The sequence below is a fragment of the Gopherus flavomarginatus genome, chromosome 3, assembly GCF_025201925.1.
Source record: "Gopherus flavomarginatus isolate rGopFla2 chromosome 3, rGopFla2.mat.asm, whole genome shotgun sequence".
NCBI lineage: Eukaryota > Metazoa > Chordata > Testudines > Testudinidae > Gopherus > Gopherus flavomarginatus.
Window position 1 is genome coordinate 153,416,029 of NC_066619.1, and position 27,523 is coordinate 153,443,551.

A 27,523-nucleotide genomic window follows, 5' to 3' on the forward strand; every position below is an offset into this window, starting at 1 on the left:
ACAACGGGACCACCCCCACCCCAGCCTTAAATTCAAAGTTACAGCAAACAGAGGTAAAAATCCTTCCAGCAAAAAGACACATTTACAAGTTAAGAAAACAAACATAAGACTAATCCGCCTTGCCTGGCTATTACTTACAATTTTGAAACATGAAAGACTGATTCAGAAAGATTGGGAAAGCCTGGGTGTACATCTGGTCCCTCTTAGCCCCAAGAGCGAACAACGAACAAAACAAAAAACACAAACAAAGACTTCCCTCCACCGAGATTTGAAGTATCTTGTCCCCCATTGGTCCTCTGGTCAGGTGTCAGCCAGGTTCACTGAGCTTGTTAACCCTTTACAGATAAAAGAGAAATTAACCCTTAACTATCTGTTTATGACAGAGGAAACTGCCAAAATATGGGGTGTATAGAAATCACTGGGACACACATTCCCTAATAACTGTTGTATTGAGCTTAAGCATTCTTAGTACTGATATAGTACTCCTGCTTGTGTGTCTGTAATGCACTCAGTACATGGGCTCTTACATCTGCAAGGTCCTGTGCAAACACATATGAATGAGTAAGTTAATACTTAGTATTTCTGCAATTAAACCACATAATTTGCTAGCCCATTGCTTACATTTTTAAACTATAAATCAGACCCTATACAGAAGATTCTCTTCTATGCCAACATCCAGTTGTCAGGGAGGAAGCGGGGAGTGGGGAGGGGTCAGGAGAGCCTACTACGACTCTCTGAAGCTGCCCCAATCCCTGCTAGGTTTGAACATTCATGGGGCTTCTCTAACTTATGCCAGCCAGCTATGAAATCCAAGAGACTGTATGTCAGTTCAAAATAGATGAAGCTCAGGTGTGCTCTGTCCCAGCCTGACGCACATGCTCCTGCCTCCAGATGCTGTTATGCCAGGATAAAGGTGGAGGATAGTTGGCACTGGAGTTGGTTATGCTGCTTTACCCTACCTGAGAGCTCCTCAATGGCAGATGAATTCTTAGCTGGCTAGTTAAAGGCCAAATTCCACCTCTTTGCACCCTCTGAGCTGCACAAAGTTGTGGAGGAGAGAATCTGCTCAAAATATACAACCGAGTGGAGTAAAGAGACAGAGCTCTTATTGCAGGTGAAGAAGCAGGCATGATAGGAGCTGTGGCAACTGTAATGTCTGTGGACAAGGAGCGTGTCTCTAGATGTATATAAAGTATGATGTAAATGTATAGTAATATGGCAATGTTTGGAGAACCAGAAACTGAAACTGGCTGCAAAAAAGAAAGCAACACTGGTCAGTTTAATTTTACTGAGTTAAATGTACAAAGCAAAGAAACAACACAAATCTACATTTTACAACCCTTTTGGTATTCCATACTCATGCAAGTAATGCCAATGAAATCAATGGTGCTGTTGGTGGAAGAGTTGCAGATTTGAACCCATACGTTGTAAAACGTAAATTTAGATTTTTAAAATTTTCCATTTTTGTGAATCTGAGATTAATGACACAAGAAAGGTTTGGGGGTTTGAGGGTTTTTAAGCACATACAACTCGACTGATCACTGTGTCAGTGGAGTTACACTGGTGTCACATAGTGGTTGATCAGATCTGTGCACTGTTTTGTTTCAAAGGGTGGGAGGCTCAGCATTTTGTGAGAATCAGGCACTTTAAGTGTCTCAAGTTGGGAACCCAAAGGCACCAATCGTTTTTGCAATTCTTGTCAAAGATGATGTCTGTCTAGACTGGGGGATGTTTGTTCTTGCTTTGTAGGAGGTTGCATAACTAAGAAAATTCTCCATGGGGAGAATAATGGCACATACTGTATATTCACTGTACAGAAAGTGGGGGTGAGGGGAGCAGCCCTTTTGCTAACATACACACAAAAACGGGATTCTCCTCCTCCTGACCACAAAACCACCTATTTAAGAAGGGAAGCAGCAGCCAAACCAAGGTGCTGTACTGAGCAGAAAGTTCTTTCTTTCTGAAATGATTATTCAGACTATTCCATTCATGCTGCTGGCTTAATGATATGACATTATGAGTATATTTCCATTGGATATTTCACTGGCAGCTTTGCCAGCAGAAGCAATTTCTAGAACTGGAGCTTGTGTATGAATTTCCCACTTGTGTGCTATCACAGTGTTTGCATTCTTGAGAATGAAAGGGTTGAGGTTGAATTGTAAAGCTGTTTGCAGGTCTGGTCTCTCACCCGCAGTGATAGTTTACAGCTTCTGAAAACAGCTCAGGGGAAACCTTGCTGTTTGGTGTGGGAAGAGTTATTTATGTGTTATTTGAACCACTGTGATGCTTAGGAGGGAGAGAATTCTCAGCTAATGACTGCTCAAGATGAACTGCAGTATACTTGTCCAGCACATTTAGCAATAATGGCCTGAATCCCATAGTCCTTACTCAGGCAAAACTCCCACTGACTTAATTGGAAGGCTTGCCTCAATAGTATGTGAAAGGCCAGCTTGTTTGTGTAATGGGGGAGAGAAGCACAATCTCTTCTCCTGTCCCTTGCACACAGATAGGTCATAAAGCTGTACTATCTTTTGGGACAGTGAAGCCTGCTCTCTTCTGCTTCCCCTCCTACATGCAGGCCAGAGTTGAGAGGACATGACCCTTCCCTTCTCTCCACCCACTCTAGGGTGGTTGCACCCCTAGGGACTCTCAGAAAAAGCAGTCCTTCCCTGCCATCTCCGGAGCATAGGGACTCTGCTTGTCTGGAGTGCATATGTGCAGGGATGGGGGCAGGAGAAACACTGTGCCAGAGCCACAGAGCCAGAAACAATCTAATCCTGAGTAAGAACTGCAAGATTTGGCCCATGACTTGCATTGTGAGATATCAACTAAGTTGCTATAGGTCTGTTTATTACTTAGGGATTTGCTGGGGTTGATTTTGGTGGAGCCATATGGCTAAAACTTGATATTTTATGTTGTCAGCCAAGACATGTTCTTCCCTTAACTTTCTAAAATCGATTGTTGTTTCTTTTTACTATAAAGAGCGGGCAGAAATAGCCTTATGGTGATTTCAGACATTAGCTGAAGCACCTGCAAGCCTGATGCACTATAAAATATGCCTTCTGTAAAACCTCAATCAACAGGATTCTGTAAACCTTGGTTCAGACCAATGCCTCCTTCAGAAATCAAGTAGAAGCTTTTGTTCTTTTTGAGAAGACTAACATACAAGTTATACAATAGAGTTAAAAACATTAAACTTTGGCAAATACACAATCTCTACAAAGAATAGGAGTCTTAATGTTTGTTAACTTCAGAAATCTCCCAGGCATCAGTCATTTTATACTATATTGTGTGGCCAGTGTTTGTAGAGGTCTTGAACTCTTACTGTCTTCATATCCCTTGCATTTTTTTTACTCTTGCTGGATCGGATTGTCCAAAGAGCTCTGTGCTGTGGGTGCCACTGAGTCTGAGCACTTTGAAAATCTGTTCCTGTGTGTGGGGGGGGGTGCCCATGCACATAATACCACCTGTGATGTTTCTGCCCTTATGGCGGACTCTCTCATGCATTTTTGTCTGCTTCACCTGAATCTCTGCCCACTAACCCATCTCTTCCAGAAACGCTTTCAATGTGCTGTTCTTTGGGGCCATTTCAAGGAGCTGCTGTTTAAAAAGAGAGAAGCCTATCAGAAAAATGCTTCCTTCTTTTCCCTGTCTTCTGATTTGACAGTTCTGAAGTTCAGGACTGGATATTCAGTGCTGCTCCAGTGCAGGGTTAAGGTTCTGCCTCACATGCAAGGGGGAGGGGGAAGGTGTGTGTAAGGAATACACGATGGAGTGATTACTTTTTTTTTTTCAGCATGACCAAATTACTTGCACGTGAGGAAGCCACAAGTGAGTTGCACTAACCACCCTGGACTAGTGCCAACAAAACCATTACATCATCCCAGCACCATCATGTGTGCTGAGATGCTTTCATGTTTCAGAAAAATGATTCCAGGTTATGGAAGTTTAAAAAAAAACATTGGCCTGAATTTCCTCTCACTTACACCACACACTCAGATACCGTGGTGATGGGAAGAGGGGAGATCCATGTGACGAATTGCAGAGCCATGTGACAGATGAATTTATCATGTACCTTTGATCACTTCACTAACTCACAGCCCGCTGATCCATCTCCCCTGGGACCTAGGATACACTGCAATTAGAGGTGTGATTTCCAGCATGTGTAGACCTACCCATAGCTTTGACTAAGCTACTGCACTAAAAATAGCAGTGTAGCCATGGCAGCACAGGTCGTGGGGACAGGCTGTCACCCCGAGTACATACCTAGGGGTGACAGATGGGATCATACATAGGGCAGCTGGCTCCTCCTGCTGCTCGAGCTGCAGCAGTGACACCTCTGTTTTTATCACAGTAACTAGATGAACGTTAGCGTGAGTACGTCTACCTGAGCTGGAAATTGCATTCTCCTCAGGACTTATTCGAACCAGAGGAATGACATCTGCGTACACCCCATTTATAGGAGGGTGCTTATCAAGCAAAGATTTTAAAAACTTATTTATTTGAGCATAAGCTTTCGTGGGTTGCATCTGAAAAAGTGGTTTTTACCCACAAAAGCTTATGCCCAAATAAATCTGTTAGTCTTTAAGGTGCCAGCGGACTCTGTGTTGTTTTTGTGGATACAGACTAACATGGCTACCCCCTGATACTGAAAAACTTATTGTTTCGCTGTAGCGTCTCTTCTCAGCGGATTGGATGGTCTGGATTCCATGTACAGCAACATAGAGCAGCAGCTAAATGAAACGCTGAGACGACGCAGGCATGCGGGAGACAATGACTACAACATTGAAGTGCTTCTAGGAGTGGATGATTCTGTAGTCCGATTCCACGGCAAAGAACATGTTCAAAACTACCTCCTCACCCTTATGAACATAGTGAGTATCTATTACAGGTCCTCATTGTTTCCTCTGAAATGTAATATGAGCCTTAAAATATTTATCAGTGTTCATTTATTTATTCTTTGTATTGATGTAGCACCTAGGAATCCCAGTTGTGAACCAGGGGTTTACTGTGCAGGGTGCTGCATAGACCTTTACAGGGTCATTTGTATTTGCTTATGATCAGAATCTATTGCCTTTTAAAAAAAAAAAGTTGGTTCCTTTTTCAGTGGACCTTTCTTTTAATCTTTTTTTTATCACAACCTTTTCTACTGGCATTTGCCTCTTTCGCCAAGTCTCCATGAATTTTTGAGCTTTGGCCCTTGCTTAAAATCAATCCTGCTTGCAGCTGTCTGCTATGCACAAAATAACCAATTAGGCTCTAATTCCACAAATCAGTTCAGGCAGGAAGTGGCCTGTGCCAATGCAGAGCCTCGGAAAAGTTCCCACTGACTTTAGTTGGGCTTTGTCTGAGTAAGAGCTAGCGAAGGACCTCAGGACTTCCCTCTGGTTTTACTATCAATTTATCTATGAGGAAAATAACCATTTTTAAAAATTGAGTAAGATTAATAATTATGAAAATCCTCCATCCTGTGCACTTTTGACCTCTCCAAAGAGGAATCCAGGTTTTGACAACTAGCATGATTAAGCGCATTCATAGGACTACCATAAATATTGTAAGGATTCATTTAGCTTATTTACCATAGGTCATGATGACTATACTTGTCTCTACAAGTCCTTTCCAGCAATGCATCTTTAAAGGAAAACCCAGTAAAACGTTAAACAAATGAGTGTTCTGTTTAACAGGTTGCAAGTTATGATCGTGAACCATTCTAGCCCTATGAAAAATGCATCTTCCCTATTGGAATAAACAAGCACAACCTCATTGATTTAGTGGAGCTGCACCTGCCTTACCCTATCACTTTAATACTCAGATGTGAATAGAATTGAGAAGAGATCAAAGAAAGTGAAATCCACTCCTCTAACCACTTTTCCAGTGACCCTCCTGAAAAATGGGTAGTGCAAGTGAAGGAAAGAATTGGTGATGTGATTAGAGTTCAAAAATGTTTCTGAGTAAGGCCTGACCACAGCTTGCTTATAAAATGGTTGGGAGTCTTCCCTCTGAAGGAGGGGAATCAACAGACTTCTCAGCAGTGGGCCCCATGACCAATAATGCCCAAGGGTCTGAAGGTTCAGTTCAACTAAAGGAACCTTTAGAAGGATGGATGTTTATCTGACATTTATACAAACTTCTTTGCTTAGAAACTAGATTGGAAATCTCTCAGGAATAGATGCGTTCAGAAAAAAGTGGCATTGAGCGCAGGCCTGGGAGCCAAAAGCTCTGGGGTCAAATTATCTGCTCGTCTAAAGTTGATGCAGAGAACTTGGTCTCTAGGTTCTAATCCAGGCTTTGCCATTGACTCACTATGTTAGCAGTGGCAAGTATTATACAGCCTGGATGTTAGAGGCATTGAACACCCAAATCTCCCACTGAATGTATTAATATTCTCTCATAGTAAATAATTCTTAATATTCTTATTTCTTATATAATGATATACTCATCAAAAAATTGGTACAAAATTTGTATTGAAGGCCTTTAAGCCAGATTCTCCTCTCTTTTACACTGGTACAAATCCGCAGAAGCCAATGGGATTACATACAGTATATGTAAACAGAATGAGAGAAGACTCAGGCCCATATTGCATGTGTGGTCCTCATTAAGTGTTTAAAAGTTAACTGGACACACCATTGTCTTTGCTACCTTTGACTGGCAAAATCCCCCGCCCCCCACGGTAGGAGCCATAATTAGCATGTGGGAGTGAGTAGAGCAGAATTATATAGGGTCTGGACGCTCAGTGTGGGCAGTCGTAGCTACATGATGAAGTGTTTCTTCCTGCTCCTTTGAAATGCTGCATTGTTCACCCTAGCCACTGTCCGCTGCAGACAGCAATTTACAGACTTACTGGCTGGAGATGAGGGTCACACCTTTTAACCTTCAAACCACACCTTCCTGGGCCCATAGTGTGCTGTCTGGTGCAGGAGTGAATTGGCCACCCTCCCTGTCCCTCAGAGAGTTGATGGTGTTGTACGGCCTTGCTTTGTGGAGCAGTGAGAGAAAGCAAGAGGATGCTCTTCCCTCCTAGGGCATTCATGCAGTTAGGGACTGATCCAGGGCCCATTAGATCCAGACACTGCACAGCACCTGAATGGGTGATTGCTGCATATAAACATGAGACTGAAGCAGGGATAGCTCAGTGGTTTGAGCATTGGTCTGCTAAACTCAGGGTTGTGAGTTGCGTCCTTGAGGGGGGGCATTTGGGACAAAACTTTGTTTGGGGATTGGTCCTACTTTGAGCAGTGGTGGTTTTTAGGGGGAGGAATACCTCAGTGGTTTGAGCATTGGCCTACTAAACTCAGGGTTGTGAGTTCAATCCTTGAGGGGGGGCTACTTAGGAATCTGAGGCAAAATCAGTACTTGGTCCTGCTAGAGAAGGCAGGGGGCTGGACTTGATGACCTTTCAGGGTCCCTTCCAGTTCTATGAGATAGGTATATCTCCATATATGGGGGAAGGGATAGCTCAGTGGTTTGAGCATTGCCCTGCTAAACCCAGGGTTGTGAGTTCAGTCTTTGAAGGGGCGATTTGGGGATTGGTCCTGCTTTGAGCAGGGATTTGGACTAGATGATCTCTTGAGGTTCCTTCCAACCCTAATGATCTATGATTCTATGACTGACATGGAAAGCAAGACTAGGCACTATGCTGAAGGATGTATTGTTTGACAGCCTTTAACAGATATTCTGCCAAGCACACTGGTAATTGATTTAACTGTACAGACCTTACAATCTTGCACATACCCTAGGAAGTAGCTTTTTGAACGAGAAGAAATATGGTCCATATTAGCTGTTTCACTAACTTTAGTTTGTTTAATGCTTTTTGACAAGACTTTGTGATTTGGTCAGTGCTCCAGATGCTTCATAATTAATTCTTCGTTGATATTATAGTATGTCTCAGAAATGTTAGGAAGGGGGAAGCTCAGTTTATATTGCTGATCTCTCCCACCACACCACATAGGAGAACCCTGTTAACAAGGGAAAAGAGATCTTTAGGGCATCGGGTACATTTTAGATGTTGAAATGACTGAGAGTTTGTTTTGTAGTTAATGAAATACAGAACAGGGAAACCTTCATTAATGATCACTTCCACCAACCAACAAATGCAGTTATCTTAAGTAAGCCCTTTAAGTAGCTTAAGGTTTTCAATACAATTTTGTTTGATATGTAATTAGAGGCCTTCTCTATTAGGCAACCGATACTTGCTACTCTGTGCTTGGTTACTTAAGATGAGTATCACTGTATTAAAGTAACTCAGATCAGAATGATATACATGCAGGGTTTCAAGTTGTAGGGAGCAACCGTTGAGTAGATTTTGACTTGCCTGGATTTATATTATTTTGCACATTTTTTTGCACTGCTGACTCCTTTGTCTGTGCTGTGACCTTCTGTGTACTCTGACCAAAATCACATGGGCTTTCTTTTGGGCCAATTTCCCCATTTTGGTGGTAATTATCAACTCTGGGTCCTTATCAGCTTTGCTACATTCTGAGTATCTCCTTCCTCCTAAATAACTTTTGGTTACTGTTCCATAGATGTCTTAGCAAGGACTTTTTTCAGTGCTCAGTTTAATTGTATCTCCTGCACAAATACTTTTTCTCATTTCTAGAGTTGGGATTGTCAGTGTGGGTCCAGCTCTGTTCCTAAGTCATTGTGAACTGATCAACACTTAGGTCTCTTTGAAGGTCTATTTTGCCCTTACTGATGATTCCTTTCTTCACTGTCAGGTTTCACCACAGCTTGTAGTGTTACAGTGGAAAAGGGACAACCCTGAATTTAATGTATTTAAAAAAAAATCAGATAATATAGAAGTAATTAATACCAGGCTTAAAAAGGGTAATTAATCCTTTTGACACCTCATTGGACAGTTTCCCACACTTCAGTACATAGGTTTTAAGGAATAAATACTATTCCTGTTGTCAGATGTATTTGAAATTTTCTGTCATCTACTTGCTTTGTGTTGAGACAGTCATGGATGCTCGCAACTCTTCTGCCCTTTTATTTGTAAGATAGGACAATCGTCTTTCTAAGTCTGTACCTACAGACCAGTGGTTGGGAAAACCTGGATTACCTTGTGTTCTGCAAAATAGCAACATGTCGCAGGAGCCCATGTAACTAAATCAGAACCAGGATGGTAGCCTGTGTTCTTTCAGTGCTTGATATCCTTGCAGGAAGGGGTTCCCCAACCTAAAGCACCTCTCCCTTAGTTAGTTACTGCCCAATACTTCCAGCCCCTGCCCAATAAATACTTTCAGTTCTACCTTTTCCTCTTTGGATCAGCATGCCGGCATGGAGGACAAGTGCCCTTGATATGTTCTCTTGCCCACTTGCTCCCGAGTAAAAGGGTAGTATTCCATTCAGCACTCATTCCTTTATATGGAATTTTGTATACATTCGCTGCTTGTGAAAGTCAGGTCTAGTGGTAGTGAATGGGTAAAGCCAGACATCAGGCAGGCAGGTACAATCAAAGCTTTCCCTCACAGCTCTGCCAATGTACTGGAGCTGAAACCGTTTTGAAATTCCAATCCCAAACTTCTCCTGAGGAGCAACTCCCAGTCATGCTGATGCATTTCTCTGCATCACAAAATACTCACATACATCTTAAGAACTAGGAAGAGTTTGCCAAATGTATGACCAAATTAGGATTTGGGTCTCCTGAGAGTAACAAAGTTTCCTTATGTTAGCAGAACCTACAATACTTGCCTGGGTTCATTTTTACCATCAAGTGGTTTAGGTACCCTTAATGTGAACTTGCCTGATGGGTGATTGAGTTTTATTCTGGTTATGTTACCAGATGTGGATTCTTGAAATGTTGATACGTTGCATTTTTAGACCTTGGCATCTCCTCTGCATCTTAATTTCAGCTGCTAGTTAGATGATATTGTGAAGTTAATTATTAAATATAAAGTGTTCTAAGGAATCTCTTCATTTTATTCTTTTTGTTTACAGGAACAATCATAGCAGTGCATTGTTGGCAGAAATGAACTCCAGAAAATAATCTTTGTTCTGTTGTTTTCCATAATAAATATTAATTTGAGATGCCTTCAGAACATTGACTTTTAGTTCTAAACCAAATATATTTAACTTTTTGTAAACAGATTTTAATATCCCAAAACAGTTTCAAGTTTCATGTTTTCTGTAATGTAGATAGCTCCATCTGCTGGTAATATACTTTTTAATACAGAATACATCTAAACTAAAATGTTTACCATTGGCATAAAGTTTTACGTAAATAATACAAAATATTGTGACTCTCTACTGTATTATAACATAGAAATAGTTTTTAAATAGTCTTGTCTTTGAAGTCAAAATTTTGCCAGGTCCTTTAGATCTGCTGTTGTGTGTCCAGGGAGGTTGAAGTGTTCTCCTACAGGTTTTTGTATATTGCTATTCCTAATATCTGATTTGTGTCCATTTATCCTTTTCCATAGGGACTGTCCAGTTTGTGGCTGATCTGGTTAGGACCTAACCAGAGCAGCCACACCATCACCGGTTCATTCACTGCACGTCCACCAATGTAATATACGCCATCATAGGCCAGCAATGCCCCTCTGCTATGTACATCGGCCAAACTGGACAGTCCCTACGGAAGAGGATAAATGGACACAAATCAGATATTAGGAATGGCAATATACAAAAACCTACAGGAGAACACTTCAACCTCCCTGGACACACAATAGCAGATCTAAAGGTAGCCATCCTGCAGCAAAAAAACTTCAGGACCAGACTTCAAAGAGAAACTGCTGAGCTTCAGTTCATCTGCAAATTTGACACCATCAGCTCAGGATTAAACAAAGACTGTGAATTGCTTGCCAACTACAGAACCAGTTTCTTCTCCCTTGGTTTTCACACCTCAACTGCTAGAAGAGGGCCTCATCCTCCCTGATTGAACTAACCTCGTTATCTCTAGCCTGCTTCTTGCTTGCATATATATACCTGCCCCTGGAAATTTCCACTACATGCATCCAACGAAGTGGGTATTCACCCATGAAAGCTCATGCTCCAATACATCTGTTAGTCTGTAAGGTGTCACAGGACTCTTTGCTGCTTTTAATAGTGTTACAAGAATCTTTTAATCAACTTGCTGGTGAAACTGGAAATTGAAATAAAAACTTCACTTACTGAAGACTCTAGTGTTCAAAATAATGCATACAAGGACACCAGTATAGCTTTCTGTAATTTTTAATTGCCCAGGTAGACTTGGGTTTTTTCCCCTCATAATTTAGTTAAGACTGCAAAATTTTTACCAAACTAAAGCTCATTTCTGCAAACACTTATGCACATGCATAATTGATTTCAGTGGGATTTACTTGTGTCTTAAAGTTAAGCACATATGTGTAAGCGTTTGCAGAATCAGCATATGCTGGCCTGATCCAAACCTCATTGAAGTCAAATCTCAATGGGAGCTTTTTCATGGCCTTCAATAGCCTTTGGTTAAAGCCCTAAAAGTATAACACATTGAAGTCAGCAAAGAGTTCTGTGGCACCTTATAGACTAACAGACATTTTGGAGCATGAGCTTTCGTGAGTGAATACCCACTTCGTCGGATGCATCCAAAACGTCTGTTAGTCTATAAGGTGCCACAGAACTCTTTGCTGCTTTTACAGATCGAGACTAACACAGCTACCCCTCTGATACTTGACATTGAAGTCAGTGGCACTGCTATGGATACCCACATTGCCCCACAGTATACCAATATTTTTATGGCTGACTTAGAACAAAACTTCCTTAGCTCTCGTCCCCTAACTCCCCTACTCTACTTGCGCTACATTGATGACACCTCCATCATCTGGACCCATGGAAAAGAAGCCCTTGAGGAATTCCACCATGATTTCAACAACTTCCATCCCACCATCAACCTCAGCCTAGACCAGTCCACACAAGTGGTCCATTTCCTGGACACCACTGTGATAATAAGCAATTGTCACATAAATACCACCCTAAACCGGAAACCTACTGACCGTTATACTTACCTACATGCCTTCAGCTTCCATCCAGGACACACCACACGATTCATTGTCTACAGCCAAGCTCTAAGATACAACCACATTTGCTTCGACCCCTCAGACAGAGACAAACACCTACAAGATCTCTATCAAGTGTTCTTAAAATGACAATACCCACCTGCTGAAGTGAAGAAACAGATTGAAAGAGCCAGAGGAGTACCCAGAAGTCACCTACTACAAGACAGGCTCAACAAAGAAAATAACAGAACACCACTAGCCGTCACCTTCAGCCCCCAACTAAAACCTCTCCAGCACATCATCAGAGATCTACAGCCTATCCTGAAAGATGATCCCTCACTCACAGAACTTGGGAGACAGACCTGTTCTCACTTACAGACAGCCCCCCAACCTGACGCAAATACTTACCAGCAACCATACACTACAGAACAAAAACACTAACCCAGGAACCTATCCTTGCAACAAAGCTCGATGCCAACTCTGTCCACATATCTATTCAAGTGACATCATCATAGGACTTAATCACATCAGCCACATCATCAGGGGCTCGTTCACCTGCACATCTACCAATGTGATGATATATGCCGTCATGGGCCAGCAGTGCCCCTCTGTCCGGTTTGGCCAATGTATATGGCAGTCTCTACACAAAAGAATAAATGGCCACAAATCTGACATCAGGAATCATAACATTCAAAACCCAATAGGAGAACACTTCAGCCTCTCTGGTCACTCAGGGTATGTCTACACTACGGGATTATTCCGATTTTACATAAACCGGTTTTGTAAAAACCGATTTTACATAAACCGGATTGTATAAAGTCGAGTGCACGCGGCCACACTAAGCACATTAATTCGACGGTGTGCATCCATGTACCGAGGCTAGCATCGATTTTCCAGAGAATTGCACTGTGGGTAGCTATCCCATAGCTATCCAATAGTTCTCGCAGTCTCCCCCGCCCATTGGAATTCTGGGTTGAGATCCCAATGCAAAAACAGTGTCGCAGGTGATTCTGGGTAAATATCGTCACTCAATCCTTCCTCCGTGAAAGCAATGGCAGACAATCATTTTGTGCCCTTTTTCCCTGGATTACCCTGGCAGACGCCATAGCATGGCAACCATGGAACCCGTTTTGCCTTTTGTCACTGTCACCGTATGTGTACTGGATGCTGCTGACAAACGCGGTACTGCAGTGCTGCACAGCAGCATTCATTTGCCTTTGCAAGGTAGCAGAGACGGTTACCATCCCTATTGCACCGTCTGCCATGCCATTGTAAATTGGCGATGAGATGACGGTTATCAGTCGTTCTGTACCGTCTGCTGCTGTCATGGGTGCTCCTGGCTGGCCTCGCTGAGGTCGGCCGGGGGCGCATGGACAAAAATGGGGATGATCCCAGGTCATTCCCTTCTTTATGTTTTGTCGGAAAATAGCGTCAGTCCTGCCTAGAATATGGGGCAAGTGTATTAGTGAACCAGAGAGCACAGCCGCTCTGGGTCAGAGCCCCAGACATCCCGCAGAAATGATGAGCTGCATGCCATTCTAGGGGATACCCCTGCAACAACCCCACCCGTTGCTTCCCTCCTCCCCCACCCTCCTGGGCTACCGTGGCAAAGTGTCCCCCGTTTGTGTGATGAGGTAATAAAGAATGCAGGAATAAGAAACACTGACTTTTTAGTGAGATAAAATGAAGGGGAGGAAGCCTCCAGCTGCTAAGATAGTCCAGGCAGTACAGAATCTTTTCTTTAGACATGAGGGGTGGAGGGGGGCTGATGGATCTCAGCCTCCACTTGCTAAGATGAGGACGGTTACCAGCCGTTCTGTACCATCTGCCGGGAATGACCGGGTGTCATTCCCATTTTTACCCAGGAGCCCCCGGCCGACCTCACTGAGTCCAGCCAGGAGCACTCACGGGCTGATAATGATGATGGATAGCAGTCATATTGTACCGTCTGCCACTGGGAAGGGGATGCTGGTGTTCAGGGCTGCAGCACCCCGTCTACCAGCAGCATGCAGTAGACATAGGGTGACATTGAAAAGCGAGAAGTTTTTTTTCCCTTTTCTTTCGGGGTGGGGGAGGAGGGTGTAAATTGACGACATATGCCCTGAAACACCCAGGAAAATGTTTTTGACCTTTCAGGCATTGGGATCTCAGCCAAGAATGCAAATGCTTTTCGGAGACTGCGGGGACTGTGAGATAGCTGGAGTCCTCAGTACCCCCTCCCTCCCTCCATGAGCGTCCATTTGATTCTTTGACTTTCCATTACACTTGTCACACAGCACTGTGCTGTGGACTCTGTCTATCATAGCCTGGGGATTTTTTCAAATGCTTTGTCATTTCGTTTTCTGTAACGGAGCTCAGATAGAACAGATTTGTCTCCCCATAGAGCGATCAGATCCAGTATCTCCCATACGGTCCATGTTGGAGCTCTTTTTGGATTTGGGACTGCATCGCCACCCGTGCTGATCAGAGCTCCACGCTGGGCAAACAGGAAATGCAATTCAAAAGTTTGCGGGACTTTTCCTGTCTACCTGGCCAGTGCATCCGAGTTCAGATTGCTTTCCAGAGCAGTCACAATGGTGCACTGTGGGGTACCGCCCGGAGGCCAATACCATCGATTTGCGGCCACACTAACCCTCATCCGACATGGCAATACCGATTTCAACGCTACTCCTCTCGTTGGGGAGGAGTACAGAAATTGGTTTAAAGAGCCGTTTGTATCGATAAAAAGGGCCTCGTTGTGTGGATGGGTGCAGGATTAAATTCGCTTTAACGCTGCTAAATTCGGTTTAAACGCGTAGTGTAGACCAGGCCTCAGTAACAGACTTATAGGTGGCAATTTTGCAACAGAAAAGCTTCAAAAGCAGACTCCATGGAGAAACTGCTGAACTTGAATTAATATGCAAACTAGATACCATCAATTTGGGTTTGAATAGAGACTGGGAATGGCTGAGCCATTACACATATTGAATCTATTTCCCCATGGTAAGTATCCTCACACCTTCTTGTCAAGCTGTCTGTAATGGGCCACCTAGATTATCACTACAAAAGTTTTTTCTGTTAATTAATTAGCCTCTTAGACTTGGTAGGACAACTCCCACCTTTTCATGTTCTCTGTGTGTGTGTATATATATCTCCTTACTATATGTTCCATTCTGTGCATCTGATGAAGTGGGCTGTAGCCCACGAAAGCTTATGCTCAAATAAATTTGTTAGTTTCTAAGGTGCCACAAGTACTCCTATGTAATTTGAAAAGGAAGGCATTTATGTTCGGTAACTAAAAGTCCTTGAAGTATTGTCTCTCAGCCAGGTTTTTTGTGAGCACGAGATGGATAGATATTGTGTAATATTTTAGGAAAAAAAATCTCTGCTTTTGCTTTTCACAGTTCCTCATCTTGATCAGCACTGTGGGGTATTGTACTCTGAACTTGACACATGGGCAGACTTACAACCAAGTGGAATATCTTATAGAAGCCGAAGTTTAATCCCGATCATCGTAATCATATCTTCATCCCCTCTGATGATGCACGGGGGTTGCTATTGCTAATGTACTTGGTTATATTGTGCAGCTCTCCCAGGTTCAGAACTAGCTTTTTAAAAATGGACAGTGTTGTCCTGTACAAGTACTAGACCAGACTGGTAAAGGGAATGAGAGTCCCAGAGTCATCTCACACTGGCTTTTCATCCATGTACAATGCATGATCTATCACAACTGTGGAAACTCTTGGGTTAAATATCGGCCCAGTTCTGCTATCAGTTTCATCCACTCATGCTCATGGAAGCCAGTGGTGTTGTGTGGGTGTAACTGAGGGTCAACTTTGGCCTTTTGTATTAATTCAGTGATTAATAACTGTCAAGTAGGGATGGTGAGGAGAGGAACATTAGGTCAAAACCTCTTAAAAATGTCATAATGCCATGAGCTGTACTGAGGTGGCTAAATGATGGTATCAATCAGTTTATGAATCACCAGCTATCCTCTAGTTAACCCTATTAATTAGTAACCGTGCCTTTCTGGGTGAGATCGTCAGCATCTTATCTGAAAGGAATCTGAGGATATGGGGGAAATGCTAATAGTCTTTACAGTTCACGAACTGAAAGTTATTAACACTGGGTTTTCCCAATCATCAGACAAAAGCTACCAAAGGAAACAGGTGGTTGAACCAGAGTGGGATTGGTTGTAAGTGCACAGAAGTCAGAATGCTTCAGCACAGTTACTTTTGTAAATTTCTTCCGCATAGTCAGTCCCCTTCAGAAAGGGCAAGAATGCAACTCCTGATTACTTTCCCAATAATCAACTTTGAGTCTGAGTGCACAGAAGAAAGGGATGAAGGGCTGGTAGTTAATAAATCTTACTCTTACTGAGTGCCTTGCATCAGTTAATCTTAGAGCACTTTGCAAAGGCCAGTATCATTCCTTCCTTTTTACAGATGGGGAAACTGAGGCACAGAGGGAAGAAGTGATTTGCTCAAGGTCACCCAGCAGGCCAGTGGCAGAGCCAGGAATAGATCCCAGCTGTCCTGAGCCCCAATCTAGCATTCTAGGTGCTATGCCACATCTTCGTTCTGGGGAACAGAGAGTTAAAGACAGATACACGCCCCCTAACAGGTATAATGAAGACAGAAGAGGCTTGTTAGGTTATTGCAATGTTAGATACCACTGATAGGCCTGTGTTCTTTGGGAGCCTTACCTGTCTTATCAGTATAGCCTTGCTTCACCTGGGAGGAACGTGCAAGTCAGGGAGTGGGAGATGTCACCCACCTCTTTGATAATTTGGAGGTGGCCCAAACCGTTGAGGTGAGATGTAAGGAGATTAGACTTGTGAATTCAGTGCCAGAGAAACTGGGAGTACACGCTGGGACCTGTAAGCCAAAAGAGCTAGTGAGCAAGGAGGTGGTCAGTGATGGAGATGTACTGTGGGCTTGGTTCTCTCTGCCACCCTGGCTCCTTCATTGCTCCAGCAGTGTAAAGGGACTGGACATGGACCTTGGTGTAAGGGGAACTCCCTTGTGGTGTAGAGCTCTTGAAGTGTCTCTGCTCAGGCCCACTTCCTAGCCCCCAGTTTAGGGGGGTTGCCAGGAATAAGAAGGGGCAAAACCAGAACTCACTCTCCTCCCGCTGTGCTCAGCTCGCAGACAGTCCCTGGGGGGTCATTGCAGCGAGAGTTTGGGCAGTCCTGATGCTGCTGTAATCCATATTAAGGGTCAGGCATCGCTGACCATTCAAGAGACACTCAGGTTGCTGAACCCTTCACTCTTCCAACTCCAGAGATTCGGGGGCTTTATATGGATTATATTAAGGAGTCGTCTGCATTATTCAGGGTAGTAGCTGATAACAAAATCCAGTGGGGCTGATTTTTCCTGCTGCCTTGCACCTGTCATTAAACTGTGCAAAGTGCATGTAAAACACTGTGTATTTTACTCTCTCTTTACACAGCTCTAAATGACTACACAAACGCAAGGCCGTGGAGACCATGCCCTGTCCCACTGGTACCTGGATTTCCCTAATTTTGTTAAGCATTTCTCTGTCAAGAGTCTGCTTCCCTCCTCAACAGCTAGTGTAAAGTTCCCATGACAATCCAGCACTTTAACCCTTTCTCCCATTGAGATGCCTTTCCTGAGAATGTGAGCCCCTTAGTCACGTGGTAGGAAAAATCCTAGTAAGGCAGCACTTCTAAATCATATGTTGCGTTCTTGACATTATGACCATAAACTATTCTTAGAGTACAGAGGTGGTAAACTAGGCATTTGTGGTGCTTATCTGCCATTTTTTAATTGAACGTGTTTGCTCAGCACAGCCCAGACTAAGATGCATTCATGTCAAGCAACACCAGAAGTTCTCTGTAATATTCTCATGAAGCCTGGCTAGTCCCAAGGTTCAGGGGCCACCACAGGGAGCAGAAAGGGAGCACGATCCAGCCCTGCTCTGCTCCCAGCTCTGATCCAGCCCTGCCTACAGCCATAGGCCCCGTACCCCGTCCACATTCCCCTCCCCCAGGAGCCACGGCTCTCGGGGCAAGGGCAGAGGTAAGAGGAGGTGTGACCCTAAAAAGTTTGGGGACCACTGGGCTGGTCGTATATTTCCAGGCTTTCAGAGTGTTTGTACCATGATAACTATGAAAAAAGTCAGCTTTAATTTAGCAAAGTTCAGCTCATATAGAGGTAAATGGGCATCTCAAAGTGGATTCCAGATAAATATATACAGGGGCTGTCAATTAATCGCACTTAACTCAAAAAATTAATTGCAGTGAATCACACTTATAACAATAGAATACCAATTGAAATTTATTAAATATTTTTGGATGTTAAAATCTAATCAACAGATTAACAATTATCCCAATTTGCTGTACCAAGCTTAGAACAGGAATTGATGGCACCGATCAAAGACAGGATCTTGTATTCAGTTCCCTGTTGCTTACCTTCTATGTCCACTGTGTTAATGTCACCACTGCAAGTGGAACATGTCATCTCCAAGCCGCTTCTGAGTTATGACACCGCTCACCCTCCCCAGTGCCTAAGAAGAGGCATAAGACTGCTAAGCAGACCACTCAGGGGTGAGGGTTGTCACACCAAAGTCATTTAGCCCTGGGGATAAAAGTAGCCTGCGGCTGAGACTTAAGTACACCATTGACCCCGGCACCAAGGCAGATGTCAGTGAGTCCAGAGCCTGAGGGAGCATCTTCTACATCTGTGGCACCATATGGTCCCGAGACCATCTCGGTACCGAGCACACCAGAGGTGCTTGTGGCAGCAAGAGATCTGCTGAGCCTTTCAGTGCCAGTGTCAACCACGGTGCAGGAGACGATGCTCTCAGTACCACAGACAGGCCACCAGCAACATCAGTGCAGCGCTTGGTACCATGTCAACCTCCATTGCCTCAAACTGCACGTCCATCAGTATGGTTGAAGAGAGAGCCTGCAATGCTGGCTGCGCTGCATCCTTCTGCAACTCAGCACCGGTCTCGAGAACTGTCGGGAGCAGCCCCTCCTGGGTCAGTGGATGGAGAGTCATCCAACTCTGAATCAGTTTGGGGTCTGTGTTTCCCAGCCGTAAGGCCACTCTCACTACTCTCCACTAAGGCACTATTACCTTTTGGTGGGAGTACATTCAAGTGGGTGGTCGGGGATCACTGGGGCCTACCAGTCCAGTGGCCTTTTTGGAATCTCCCACTGGTTTCTAAGTCATATATGAGATGTTCCTGTTCTTTGTCTTTGGAGAGGCATGGGACATCCAGGCACTGCCTGGTTCTGATCCCGGTACTGGGCCCAGTACCAAGCAGCAAGTAGTGCTTCAGGAGCACCCTTTGTATTGCTACTACAATTTTGAACAAATGCAGAGGTGGAAGTAATCTGCAACTCGTGGCAAATCACAGCTCCCTCCTTGCTCTGCTTTTGGGAAGAGAGCTGCTGCCACTTGCTGAGCGCACATGTTCAAGGTTCAACCTGGGTCTGTTTTGTCAAGCTTCCAAAGGCCAGATTCTGCCATTCTGGCTTATGTGGAGTAATACTTTACCCAGTGATTTCAATGAGACAGCTTGTGAACTAAGATATCGCTCCACAGGAGTAAAGGAAGAGAATTTGGCCCTAACAGTGTAATAAACAAAGGGGATTAATCTAAATTCAGCATTTATCCAGAGTATTGGACTCTGTAGGAAAGAGGTTTTGTATTAAAACAAACCAACAGCGTTTTGCAAAATCCGAACTTTCAGGGAAAATAACTGTGAGAGGAAACCAGGAAAATCCGTGCTAAGTGACCTATGTATGACATTTCTTTAGGAACATGCAGGAAGGATCCTCCTTAGGTTAAAGTGCTCCATTTTAAAATGAGTACATTTCTCAGACCTGAGGAAGAGCTCTGTGATAAGCTCGAAGGCTTGTCTCTCTCACCAGCAGAAGTTGGTCCAATAAAAGATATTACCTCACCCACCTTGTCTCTCTAATATCGTGGGACCAACACAGCTACAACAGCACTGCATACATTTTAAAGGCTTTAACGTTTCCCAAGCTCTAGGGAGATGGATGATGCTTCCAAGAATTAGTGATGGGACAAAGCAGCCTCTGATCTGTATGGGTCTAGGTTATCTCTCACCCCCAACAGTAATGTTAGAAAGAGATTGGTCTCTCATGGGTATTTGGTGGCCTGTAAGAAAACTCCACTTCCTAGAGAACTGGTTTTACATGACTAAAACCACTGCCATGCTTAGCACTAGTTATTATTCTTGTTGACAGACTCGACAGAAAGGTCAGGCACTCAGACTAATCTCTCAGCCTTCCAGGTGTGTCTTCAGGTTAGTTTAAAGTACATGAGAGGGACACGGGGAGCAGATCTTGCACTATTGCAGGCTGTGCTAAATCTATATTGTAGATAAATACAGGTCTTGCATCTCCAGGTCAATCCAGAACTTTTCACCAGTACTAGAGTCAGCAAGAGAAGGCCTGCTACCTCCTGGCATAAGGGCATGAGTCACTTTTTGTTTCTTGATTCCTTGAGTGTTCATCAGCTGGTGCATTTATCAGTGATTGTGAAACTAGGACACTTTCTTTGTTCCACTACAAAAATCCATTTGGGGAGTTACAGTATTGCACCTTGTCAGGAGAGAGAATATGAGATATAAATCTCTGAACTCCTCAATAACTGCTTCATAAGGCAGGTGGTGTGAGTTATATGCATTGCCAACAATTTATTCTCAGCTGGTCCTAAAAGGTCTTGCTTTTTAGAACCACATACTGTATATTTGAGCCACATCCCACAGACTGGACAACGCTGAATGGCACTCTTTTCCCCTGTGCAAGGAATGTCTCTTTTTAGCCTGACTATAAAAACATCTTTCATTATGTACAAATATACCAATCTCCTTCTGAGTACTGCTATTTATTTTGCATCAGTTAGTCCATAACATATTATTTATTTCATATGAGGAGGATGAGTAACTTATTTATGATCTGCAGATGTTCTAACCCGTAATTTATACCTGTGGGAGAAGACTTACTTTGACCACCTCCCCCTGCATACCAGGCATACCATTGGTTCAGGATGATTTTCACTCCCAATATAATTCTCGATGCCTTTCATGACACATCCCCAAATTTTTGTCCTCTTTTACCTTTAACCTTGAACAGGAGTGTTAATTTCTTCTAAAGAAATGATTTGGGCAAAATCCCGCCCTTGAGTGCAGCTTCCACTAGAGTCCTCCAAGAGCAAAATTTGGCATTTTGTGCAGATTCATAAATTGCTTTGCAAAGGGTGCTTAAGAGCAATGTAACTACTACTTCCCTGAGTAATTTCTACTGCCCTTTGGAACTGGAGTCTTGTGGTATCATGAGATTCACTTTTGGATGGGTGTTTGCCACAGGTGCTGACTTTCATTTTTCCAGGTGGATGCTCCATCCCCACTCTGCCCTGAGGGTCTACCCCCATCCTCCCCTTCCCCCAAGGCCCCACCTTCACTCCGCCTCTTGCTGCCCCTGCTCCACCTCCTCCCCCGAGCACTTGCTGCTGAACAACTGATCAGCGGGTGGCTAGTGAGTGCAGAGCACCCACTGTTTTTTTCCGGGGCTGCTCTGGGGCATCTACAGAGTTGGTGCCTATGGTGTTTGCATAGATTGACAGTTGTTTTGATATAGTAACTCATCTTCCAAAATCATAGAAGATTAGAGTTAGAAGAGACATCTAATCCAACCCCCTGCTCAAAGCAGAACCAACCCCAGCTAAAATGCTTAGATGTTGTATGTTTTCATACTATTAAAGGATTTTTAAATGGAACATGTTGACTTAGTGAAATGGAGGCTATTTGAGGGTATCAGTGATAGGCCAGCTGTGGTGCAGTACTTATGCCTCTCCCTTGGCAATGCTGTTGACTTTAAAACTTCCAGCTGAGAATTTCAAAGCCACTTAGGGGATTTGGAAGTCCTTTTTCCGTTGAGTTTAAGCTTAGTTTGCAGTCAGCAGGACTCCTCAGACCCTTCAAATTAAGCACATGCATAAGTGTGTGTAGGATTGCTGCCTAGTTTTTCATGTCTTTCTCCAGGAGGAAGCAGATAGTAAGCTGAATCCTGAAGTATTTGCTGAGGGAAAACCTCACGCAGACATTGACAGGATTTGCTTGAGTGAGGTTTGTGGGCTTTGGCCCGTGGAGTGTAGAATTTTAATAAAGTGCATTTTTTTTAAATAAACAAAAACACGCAAGCTTTTTCCCGACTCATGTAGTAGTCCAAAGCATTTGACCTAACTGATAATTTACTTCAATGGGACTACTCACATGAGTAAAGTTAAGCATATGATTAAGTGTTTGCAGGTTCTGAACTTAGTAAAGTCATTTTTTTTTAAAGAACAATTTCACTACGGGCCTGATCCAAAGTCCATTAAAGTCAACTGTAGTCGTCCTATTGACATCAGTTGGCTTTGATCAAGTTCCCTATGAGAAGGTTTGTTACAACTGGAATTGTAATGTGCATGGAATCATTTTAAGACTTTAACTCTATGTCCTTATGAGCAAATATAACTCTATAAGCGTGAGAGTTATAGAATATATAAGCACTTTAATATTCTCTCTATATGGTTTGTTTTATCTATCTTTTGTTTTCCCCTCATTCTTAGGTGAACGAAATTTACCACGATGAATCCCTTGGTGTCCACATAAATGTGGTGCTGGTGCGAATGATAATGCTGGGATATGCAAAGGTAAAAAGGCATTTCAGTGAGTTCTGCATCTTAATCTTCACGATTATATTTCATTGTCAGTTAATTTGGTGCTGGTGGGTGCTGCTGGAGTGGCAGCAGTGGAGACGAGAGTCCTGCACCGCAGGCAGTAGCAGGGCAGTTTTTGAGAGCTACTTCACCTGTTTGCCTTAGCCCAAATCTGGTGAATGCTCTTCTCTGAGGCTGCAGACAAGAGCACCTGTTGTGATGCTGACACAACTGTCCTTGGTGTCCCTTCCTGACTCATTTCTCACCAAATGCCAACAGCTGGAAGATGAGGGTAAATTTTGTCTCTACCAAGCTGGGAGGATGTAAGCCAATGAAATGCTCCTTATGCAGTATATCCTTCTCCAGTGATACCAATCCGCTTTGTTTAAATTCTGCTTCACAATACATATGCTGGGCTTGATTTGGCCTACATGGTGCTGTGGGGTTTAGTCTGCATTCTGCTTAATACTTGGGTGGCAACTATGGCTGAGGAGATATGCCCCCAGGAGAGAACAGTCTTCTTGGGAGCCCAGTTGCATGGGAGATTCTCCTAATATGTGTTCTGTCTATGTCATTCCCTTGCCAGTGCCACCTATTTTAGGGATGGGCACAAGAGCCCACTTGACAGAATGGGTTGCAGATTACTTGTACCATTGCAGACCCCATCTGGGCAGACTTTGTTTCATCAGAGTCTGCTGCCTGAGTGTGATGAGGTGGACTATGAGTAGAGGCCCCCTGCTGGAGGTCTCAGGGACCTGCCACACCCATCCCAGAAAAGGAGCAGTGGAGCAGCCTAGAGAGACGGGGAGGCCAATCAGCAGGCGGCGGCAAAGGACTAGCCAATCAGAGAGGCTGTAGGGAGTAACCAATCAGGACCCAGGCTGTCCATATAAAAAGGAGCTGCAGAGCCAGAGGCAGTCCCTTGCTGGAGCCAGAGGGATGCCTCTGGTGTTCCTGGCTGGACAGAGGGAGCTGCAGCACCTTGGACAGCTCAGTGCTGTCAGGGACTGGGGGGAGCGAGAAAGGGCTCCTGGATGACTGCTGAGCCTGAACATAGAAGAGCCCTGATCCAAGGGTGAAGCTTCAGTGAAGGCTGGGGCTATGGGGTAGTGGCCCAGGGAACTGAAAGCAGTTCAGTTAACAGGACATGGTCGTGCATGGCAGCTATTCTTAGGGTCCCTTGGCTGGGACCTGGAGTAGTATGCAGGCCTGGGTCCCCCGCCTCTGATAGGCCACAGGGGAAGTGGTCTATAATCGGACAGTAATACACCCCCAGAAGGGGAACTGAACTTTTAAGAGGCCCAGCTGCAGAGCTGTGGCCAGAACAGACCAACAGGGGAAAACCATTGCCTCCAGGGAGGAAGCCCTCAGGGTACGGCCCAGCACCAGAGCTGGGACTATTTAAAGACACACACTCAACCAGAAGGGGCACTTGCGAGTTGTAGGTTCCACGCCATTACACTGAGTTTCTGCCAGCAGAAGACCTTAGTGAATCAAGCCAATGGCTGTCAAAGCAAATGATGTCATTTTTGCCAGTTGCAGCATGCCAGCATATCCCCGCCAGGCCGATAATTAGGAAGTTATTTCCTTTTTACAAGAACAGTTTTTCCCCCTCTCCCTCCCCCCGGATCATGCTGAGCTCCTTCATGGTCTGCCCTGGGTAATCTTAATATATTTTACATTTTTTCCTTTAAAAAGCACCTAGTGGGCTATGCAACAAATGCTTATTACATTATTCAAAGACTGAAAAGAAGCATCCGGGTCTGTTCCAAGTCTGGTAAAGTTCACATCCTTCCATTTCAATGGGACGTTAAACTTAAGTAGGTAAAAAGGCCATTTCAGTGTTTCCTTAATGGTTCAGTATTATTACTCTGAATATACAGAGCTTGTGTATATAGTGTAGCAGGAGCCAGACAGGACACATAGGGACCAGATCTTCATCTGGCGTACATCAGCCCAGGTCCACCGGAGCTACATTGGTTTGCCCCAGCTGAAGATCTGTCCCGTATGTTATCATTTCAGCCTTTCTTTGTAGATTACCATAGACCAAGCATGTCACAGCACTCTGATTTATCCTGACCAAATGGCACATTCTCTTCCAGACACTTAAAATGTAAGCAGCTCCCAGCTGTGTGATTAAAATTGCCCTGCTGTAGTAGCTGTATCATGTGTTATGTGTTTGCCCTCCACCTTACATTTTATACAAAAAGACCATTATTTTTATAAAGAATATAAACACGTATATTGTTTTCTGGAAAGTCCCTTACGTGCAAGCCAACAAACTGGCCTGATTGCCTGCAACCAAACCAGGGGTGCTAGCAGCTGGGAGGAATCACCTTACTAATGATTCTCTCTGTCTGCCCTGATTCCCCAGGACCTGGGCTTTTGTGTAGTCTTTGACATTTGTGCAGAGTCCTTGTCAAATGCCATTGTTCTGATCTGGTGGCTTTTTGCACTCACTTTGCTCAGGGGCAAATGACTGCACAGACGGTGGTGAATCAAGCCCACGTGGAATAGTGTACACGAGTTGTGGAGCAACTTGATAGGGCAAAAGGCTGGCATGAGCTGGGGAGAAGTGAAAAGAGTGATTGCTCAGTGCTCAGAGAGGAGCTTCTTGAGGGCTTGTCCAAATGGTGTGTGACAAGCCAGGCTGTGAATCTGCAGCACTCTAGCTTGCCACATACTGACCCGGTGTCTGGACCTTGCGATAGTGCTCTAAAAGCTCCAAGGAGTGCTTTGATACACTACAGAACCTGGTAGGCAAACCTTATGAGAAAAGAATTGTTTTTAGTGTCCTGACGCCAAGTTCAGGGAACACACCACTAAGCTCTTGATTCTAATTTATGACTCTCTTCTAGTCCGTCAGCTTGATTGAAAGGGGAAACCCCTCAAGAAGCCTGGAGAATGTTTGCCGCTGGGCCTACCAGCAACAGAAGTCGGATCCCAATCATTCTGAGCACCATGATCATGCCATTTTTTTAACCAGGCAAGATTTTGGGCCTGCTGGTATGCAAGGTAAAGCAACCAGTCTGTAGCAGAATTCTTTGTTTTTTAATAATGCATGAAAGGAAGGGAAAAGATTTGAAAGTTATGTTAATTGATCTTTTAAAAAATAAATAAGGAGCATAGATTATGATTCAGCAAAGCACTTAAGCAAGTGTTTAACTTGAGCATGTGCCTAAGTCAATCCCTGTTCAGAAAAGCATGTACAGAAGTGTGAGCGTACACTGTTGTGGAGCCAGCCAGTTGTTCATCTAGTCTTCAGCAATGGCCAAGGCTAGATTCTTCAGAGGAAGGTATAAAACCCTCAAATTGCTGAGCATGGACTACTGTACCATGGGGAGAAATTACTTCCTGATTTCATCTGAACATTCTGTGTCCAGAAAAATGAGGAACGATAGCCCTTGTCAAACTGGATCATGGTAAAGTTACTTTCCAGTGAGTTTTCAGTTTCTAGTAAATAGCAATCCACTTACCTGATGTGAAAAAGCAGGAAATCTTAACGCACTTTGCATTTAGCTTTGTTTTTTGTTGTCATGTCATTTATTATAGAAGCCTTTTTATAGACTACCTGTCAATGGGTTAATGCATGTGCTTGTTTTCATTATTCCTCTAGGAGCTAACAGTCGAGGTAACTGGCAGTAAAATAGCAGTATAGGATTTAATCCATGTGACTGCTAGTAACTACAAGCCCTGATGAGAAGACCTGAAAATGTGTCGCTCTGTATAACTGTGATGAATTTGTCTCTTCTTTCCTCAGTCCATGTGCACAGATAATGCAGAATCTTTTCTCAAATTTTCAGTCCAGTCCAAGCATTCGTTGATACCTCTTGCACTGTAGTCATCACTAGAGCTGGGTGAAGGCTTTTTAGCAGAATACTTCATTCAAGACCAGAATATGAGTAGTCCTGGGGTGGCTGCATGGAAAAAGCAAGAAGTTCCTTGTCCCCCTTGAATGCTGTTCAAGGACCACTCACAGTAGCAGTTCCTGTGCTGCCTGTGGTCTGGGGAGCATGTGTTCTGCTGCTTTTCTGCTGTCCGCTGGGGAGCTGAAAACTAAAAAAGGATGTAGAAAAGGCGGGGGCATGGTCTGCCTGTAGTACTGGCCTGTGGAGCTGTAATCCAGTAAAGGAAAGAAGCCATCCACAGCATGCCAGGGCACGGTATTTCTAGTGCTCTTCCTGGCATGGGGCGTTTCCTCACAACAGCTGTGCAGCCAGGTTGCTTAGAAGCCACAAAGTAGCTAGCAGTAAACTTTTCCTTTCGACAAATTGTCTGCTGACAGATCGTGAAATTCTCAAGCAGGCTGCTTGTTTGATCTATTTTATTAATTTCTGCAGTGAATAACTCTTGAAAGAGTTGTGAAAAGACAGGCAATTCGGCTTCATTCGGATTTGGAATGAAAACCACCCTTTTTGAAATGCTCTGCAAAAGGGAATGGAGACTTGGCTCTGGGTCAGGCTGCCCTGGTGTTTCCAGGCTCTTGCCTCCCCAAGGAGCCAGGAGCCTCAGCAGGCTGCTGAGGAGCCAGGCAGACAAGCTGGCTGGAAATCAGGCACTTTCAGGCAGGGTAACATCAGAACCAGGCCTGGGTTTTGTTGCAACGTCATTGAAATGGAACCGTCTCCACAGAATGTGTCCATTTCACCAGATTGCCATTGTCTGGCAGAAAAATGTTCCACTGGCCAATTCCCAGCAAGCTCTCATTCTTGCTTTGCAGACTGTTTAAATGGTAATATTGTGAATTTTGTAACCAGATACACAGTTTGCACTGCTTCAGTTAGCTACTGTAGATAAGTCACCTGGTGTTTTTTCTGTTCCCCAGTTGGTTGATGCACGTAATTGACTGAGCAAGTTTTAAGTTGTGCATTGCATTGTAAATAGTGTGAATTG

General features: G+C 44.0%; 1 protein-coding gene and 1 long non-coding RNA gene across 2 annotated transcripts in view; one reads left to right on the forward strand and one right to left on the reverse strand.

Annotated features, from left to right (window-relative positions):
* The window catches only part of LOC127047140 (uncharacterized), a 604,330-nt gene that overhangs the window by 517,325 nt on the left and 59,482 nt on the right, over positions 1 to 27,523 (reverse strand). The window lies entirely within an intron of this gene.
* ADAMTS3 (ADAM metallopeptidase with thrombospondin type 1 motif 3) overlaps positions 1 to 27,523 on the forward strand; it is a 202,885-nt gene that overhangs the window by 140,773 nt on the left and 34,589 nt on the right. Inside the window, exons 5-7 of the mRNA XM_050944980.1 lie at positions 4,675 to 4,874; positions 22,541 to 22,624; positions 25,489 to 25,645. Of these exons, the coding sequence (XP_050800937.1) occupies positions 4,675 to 4,874; positions 22,541 to 22,624; positions 25,489 to 25,645 (441 nt within the window). The remainder of the gene's footprint in view (positions 1 to 4,674; positions 4,875 to 22,540; positions 22,625 to 25,488; positions 25,646 to 27,523) is intronic.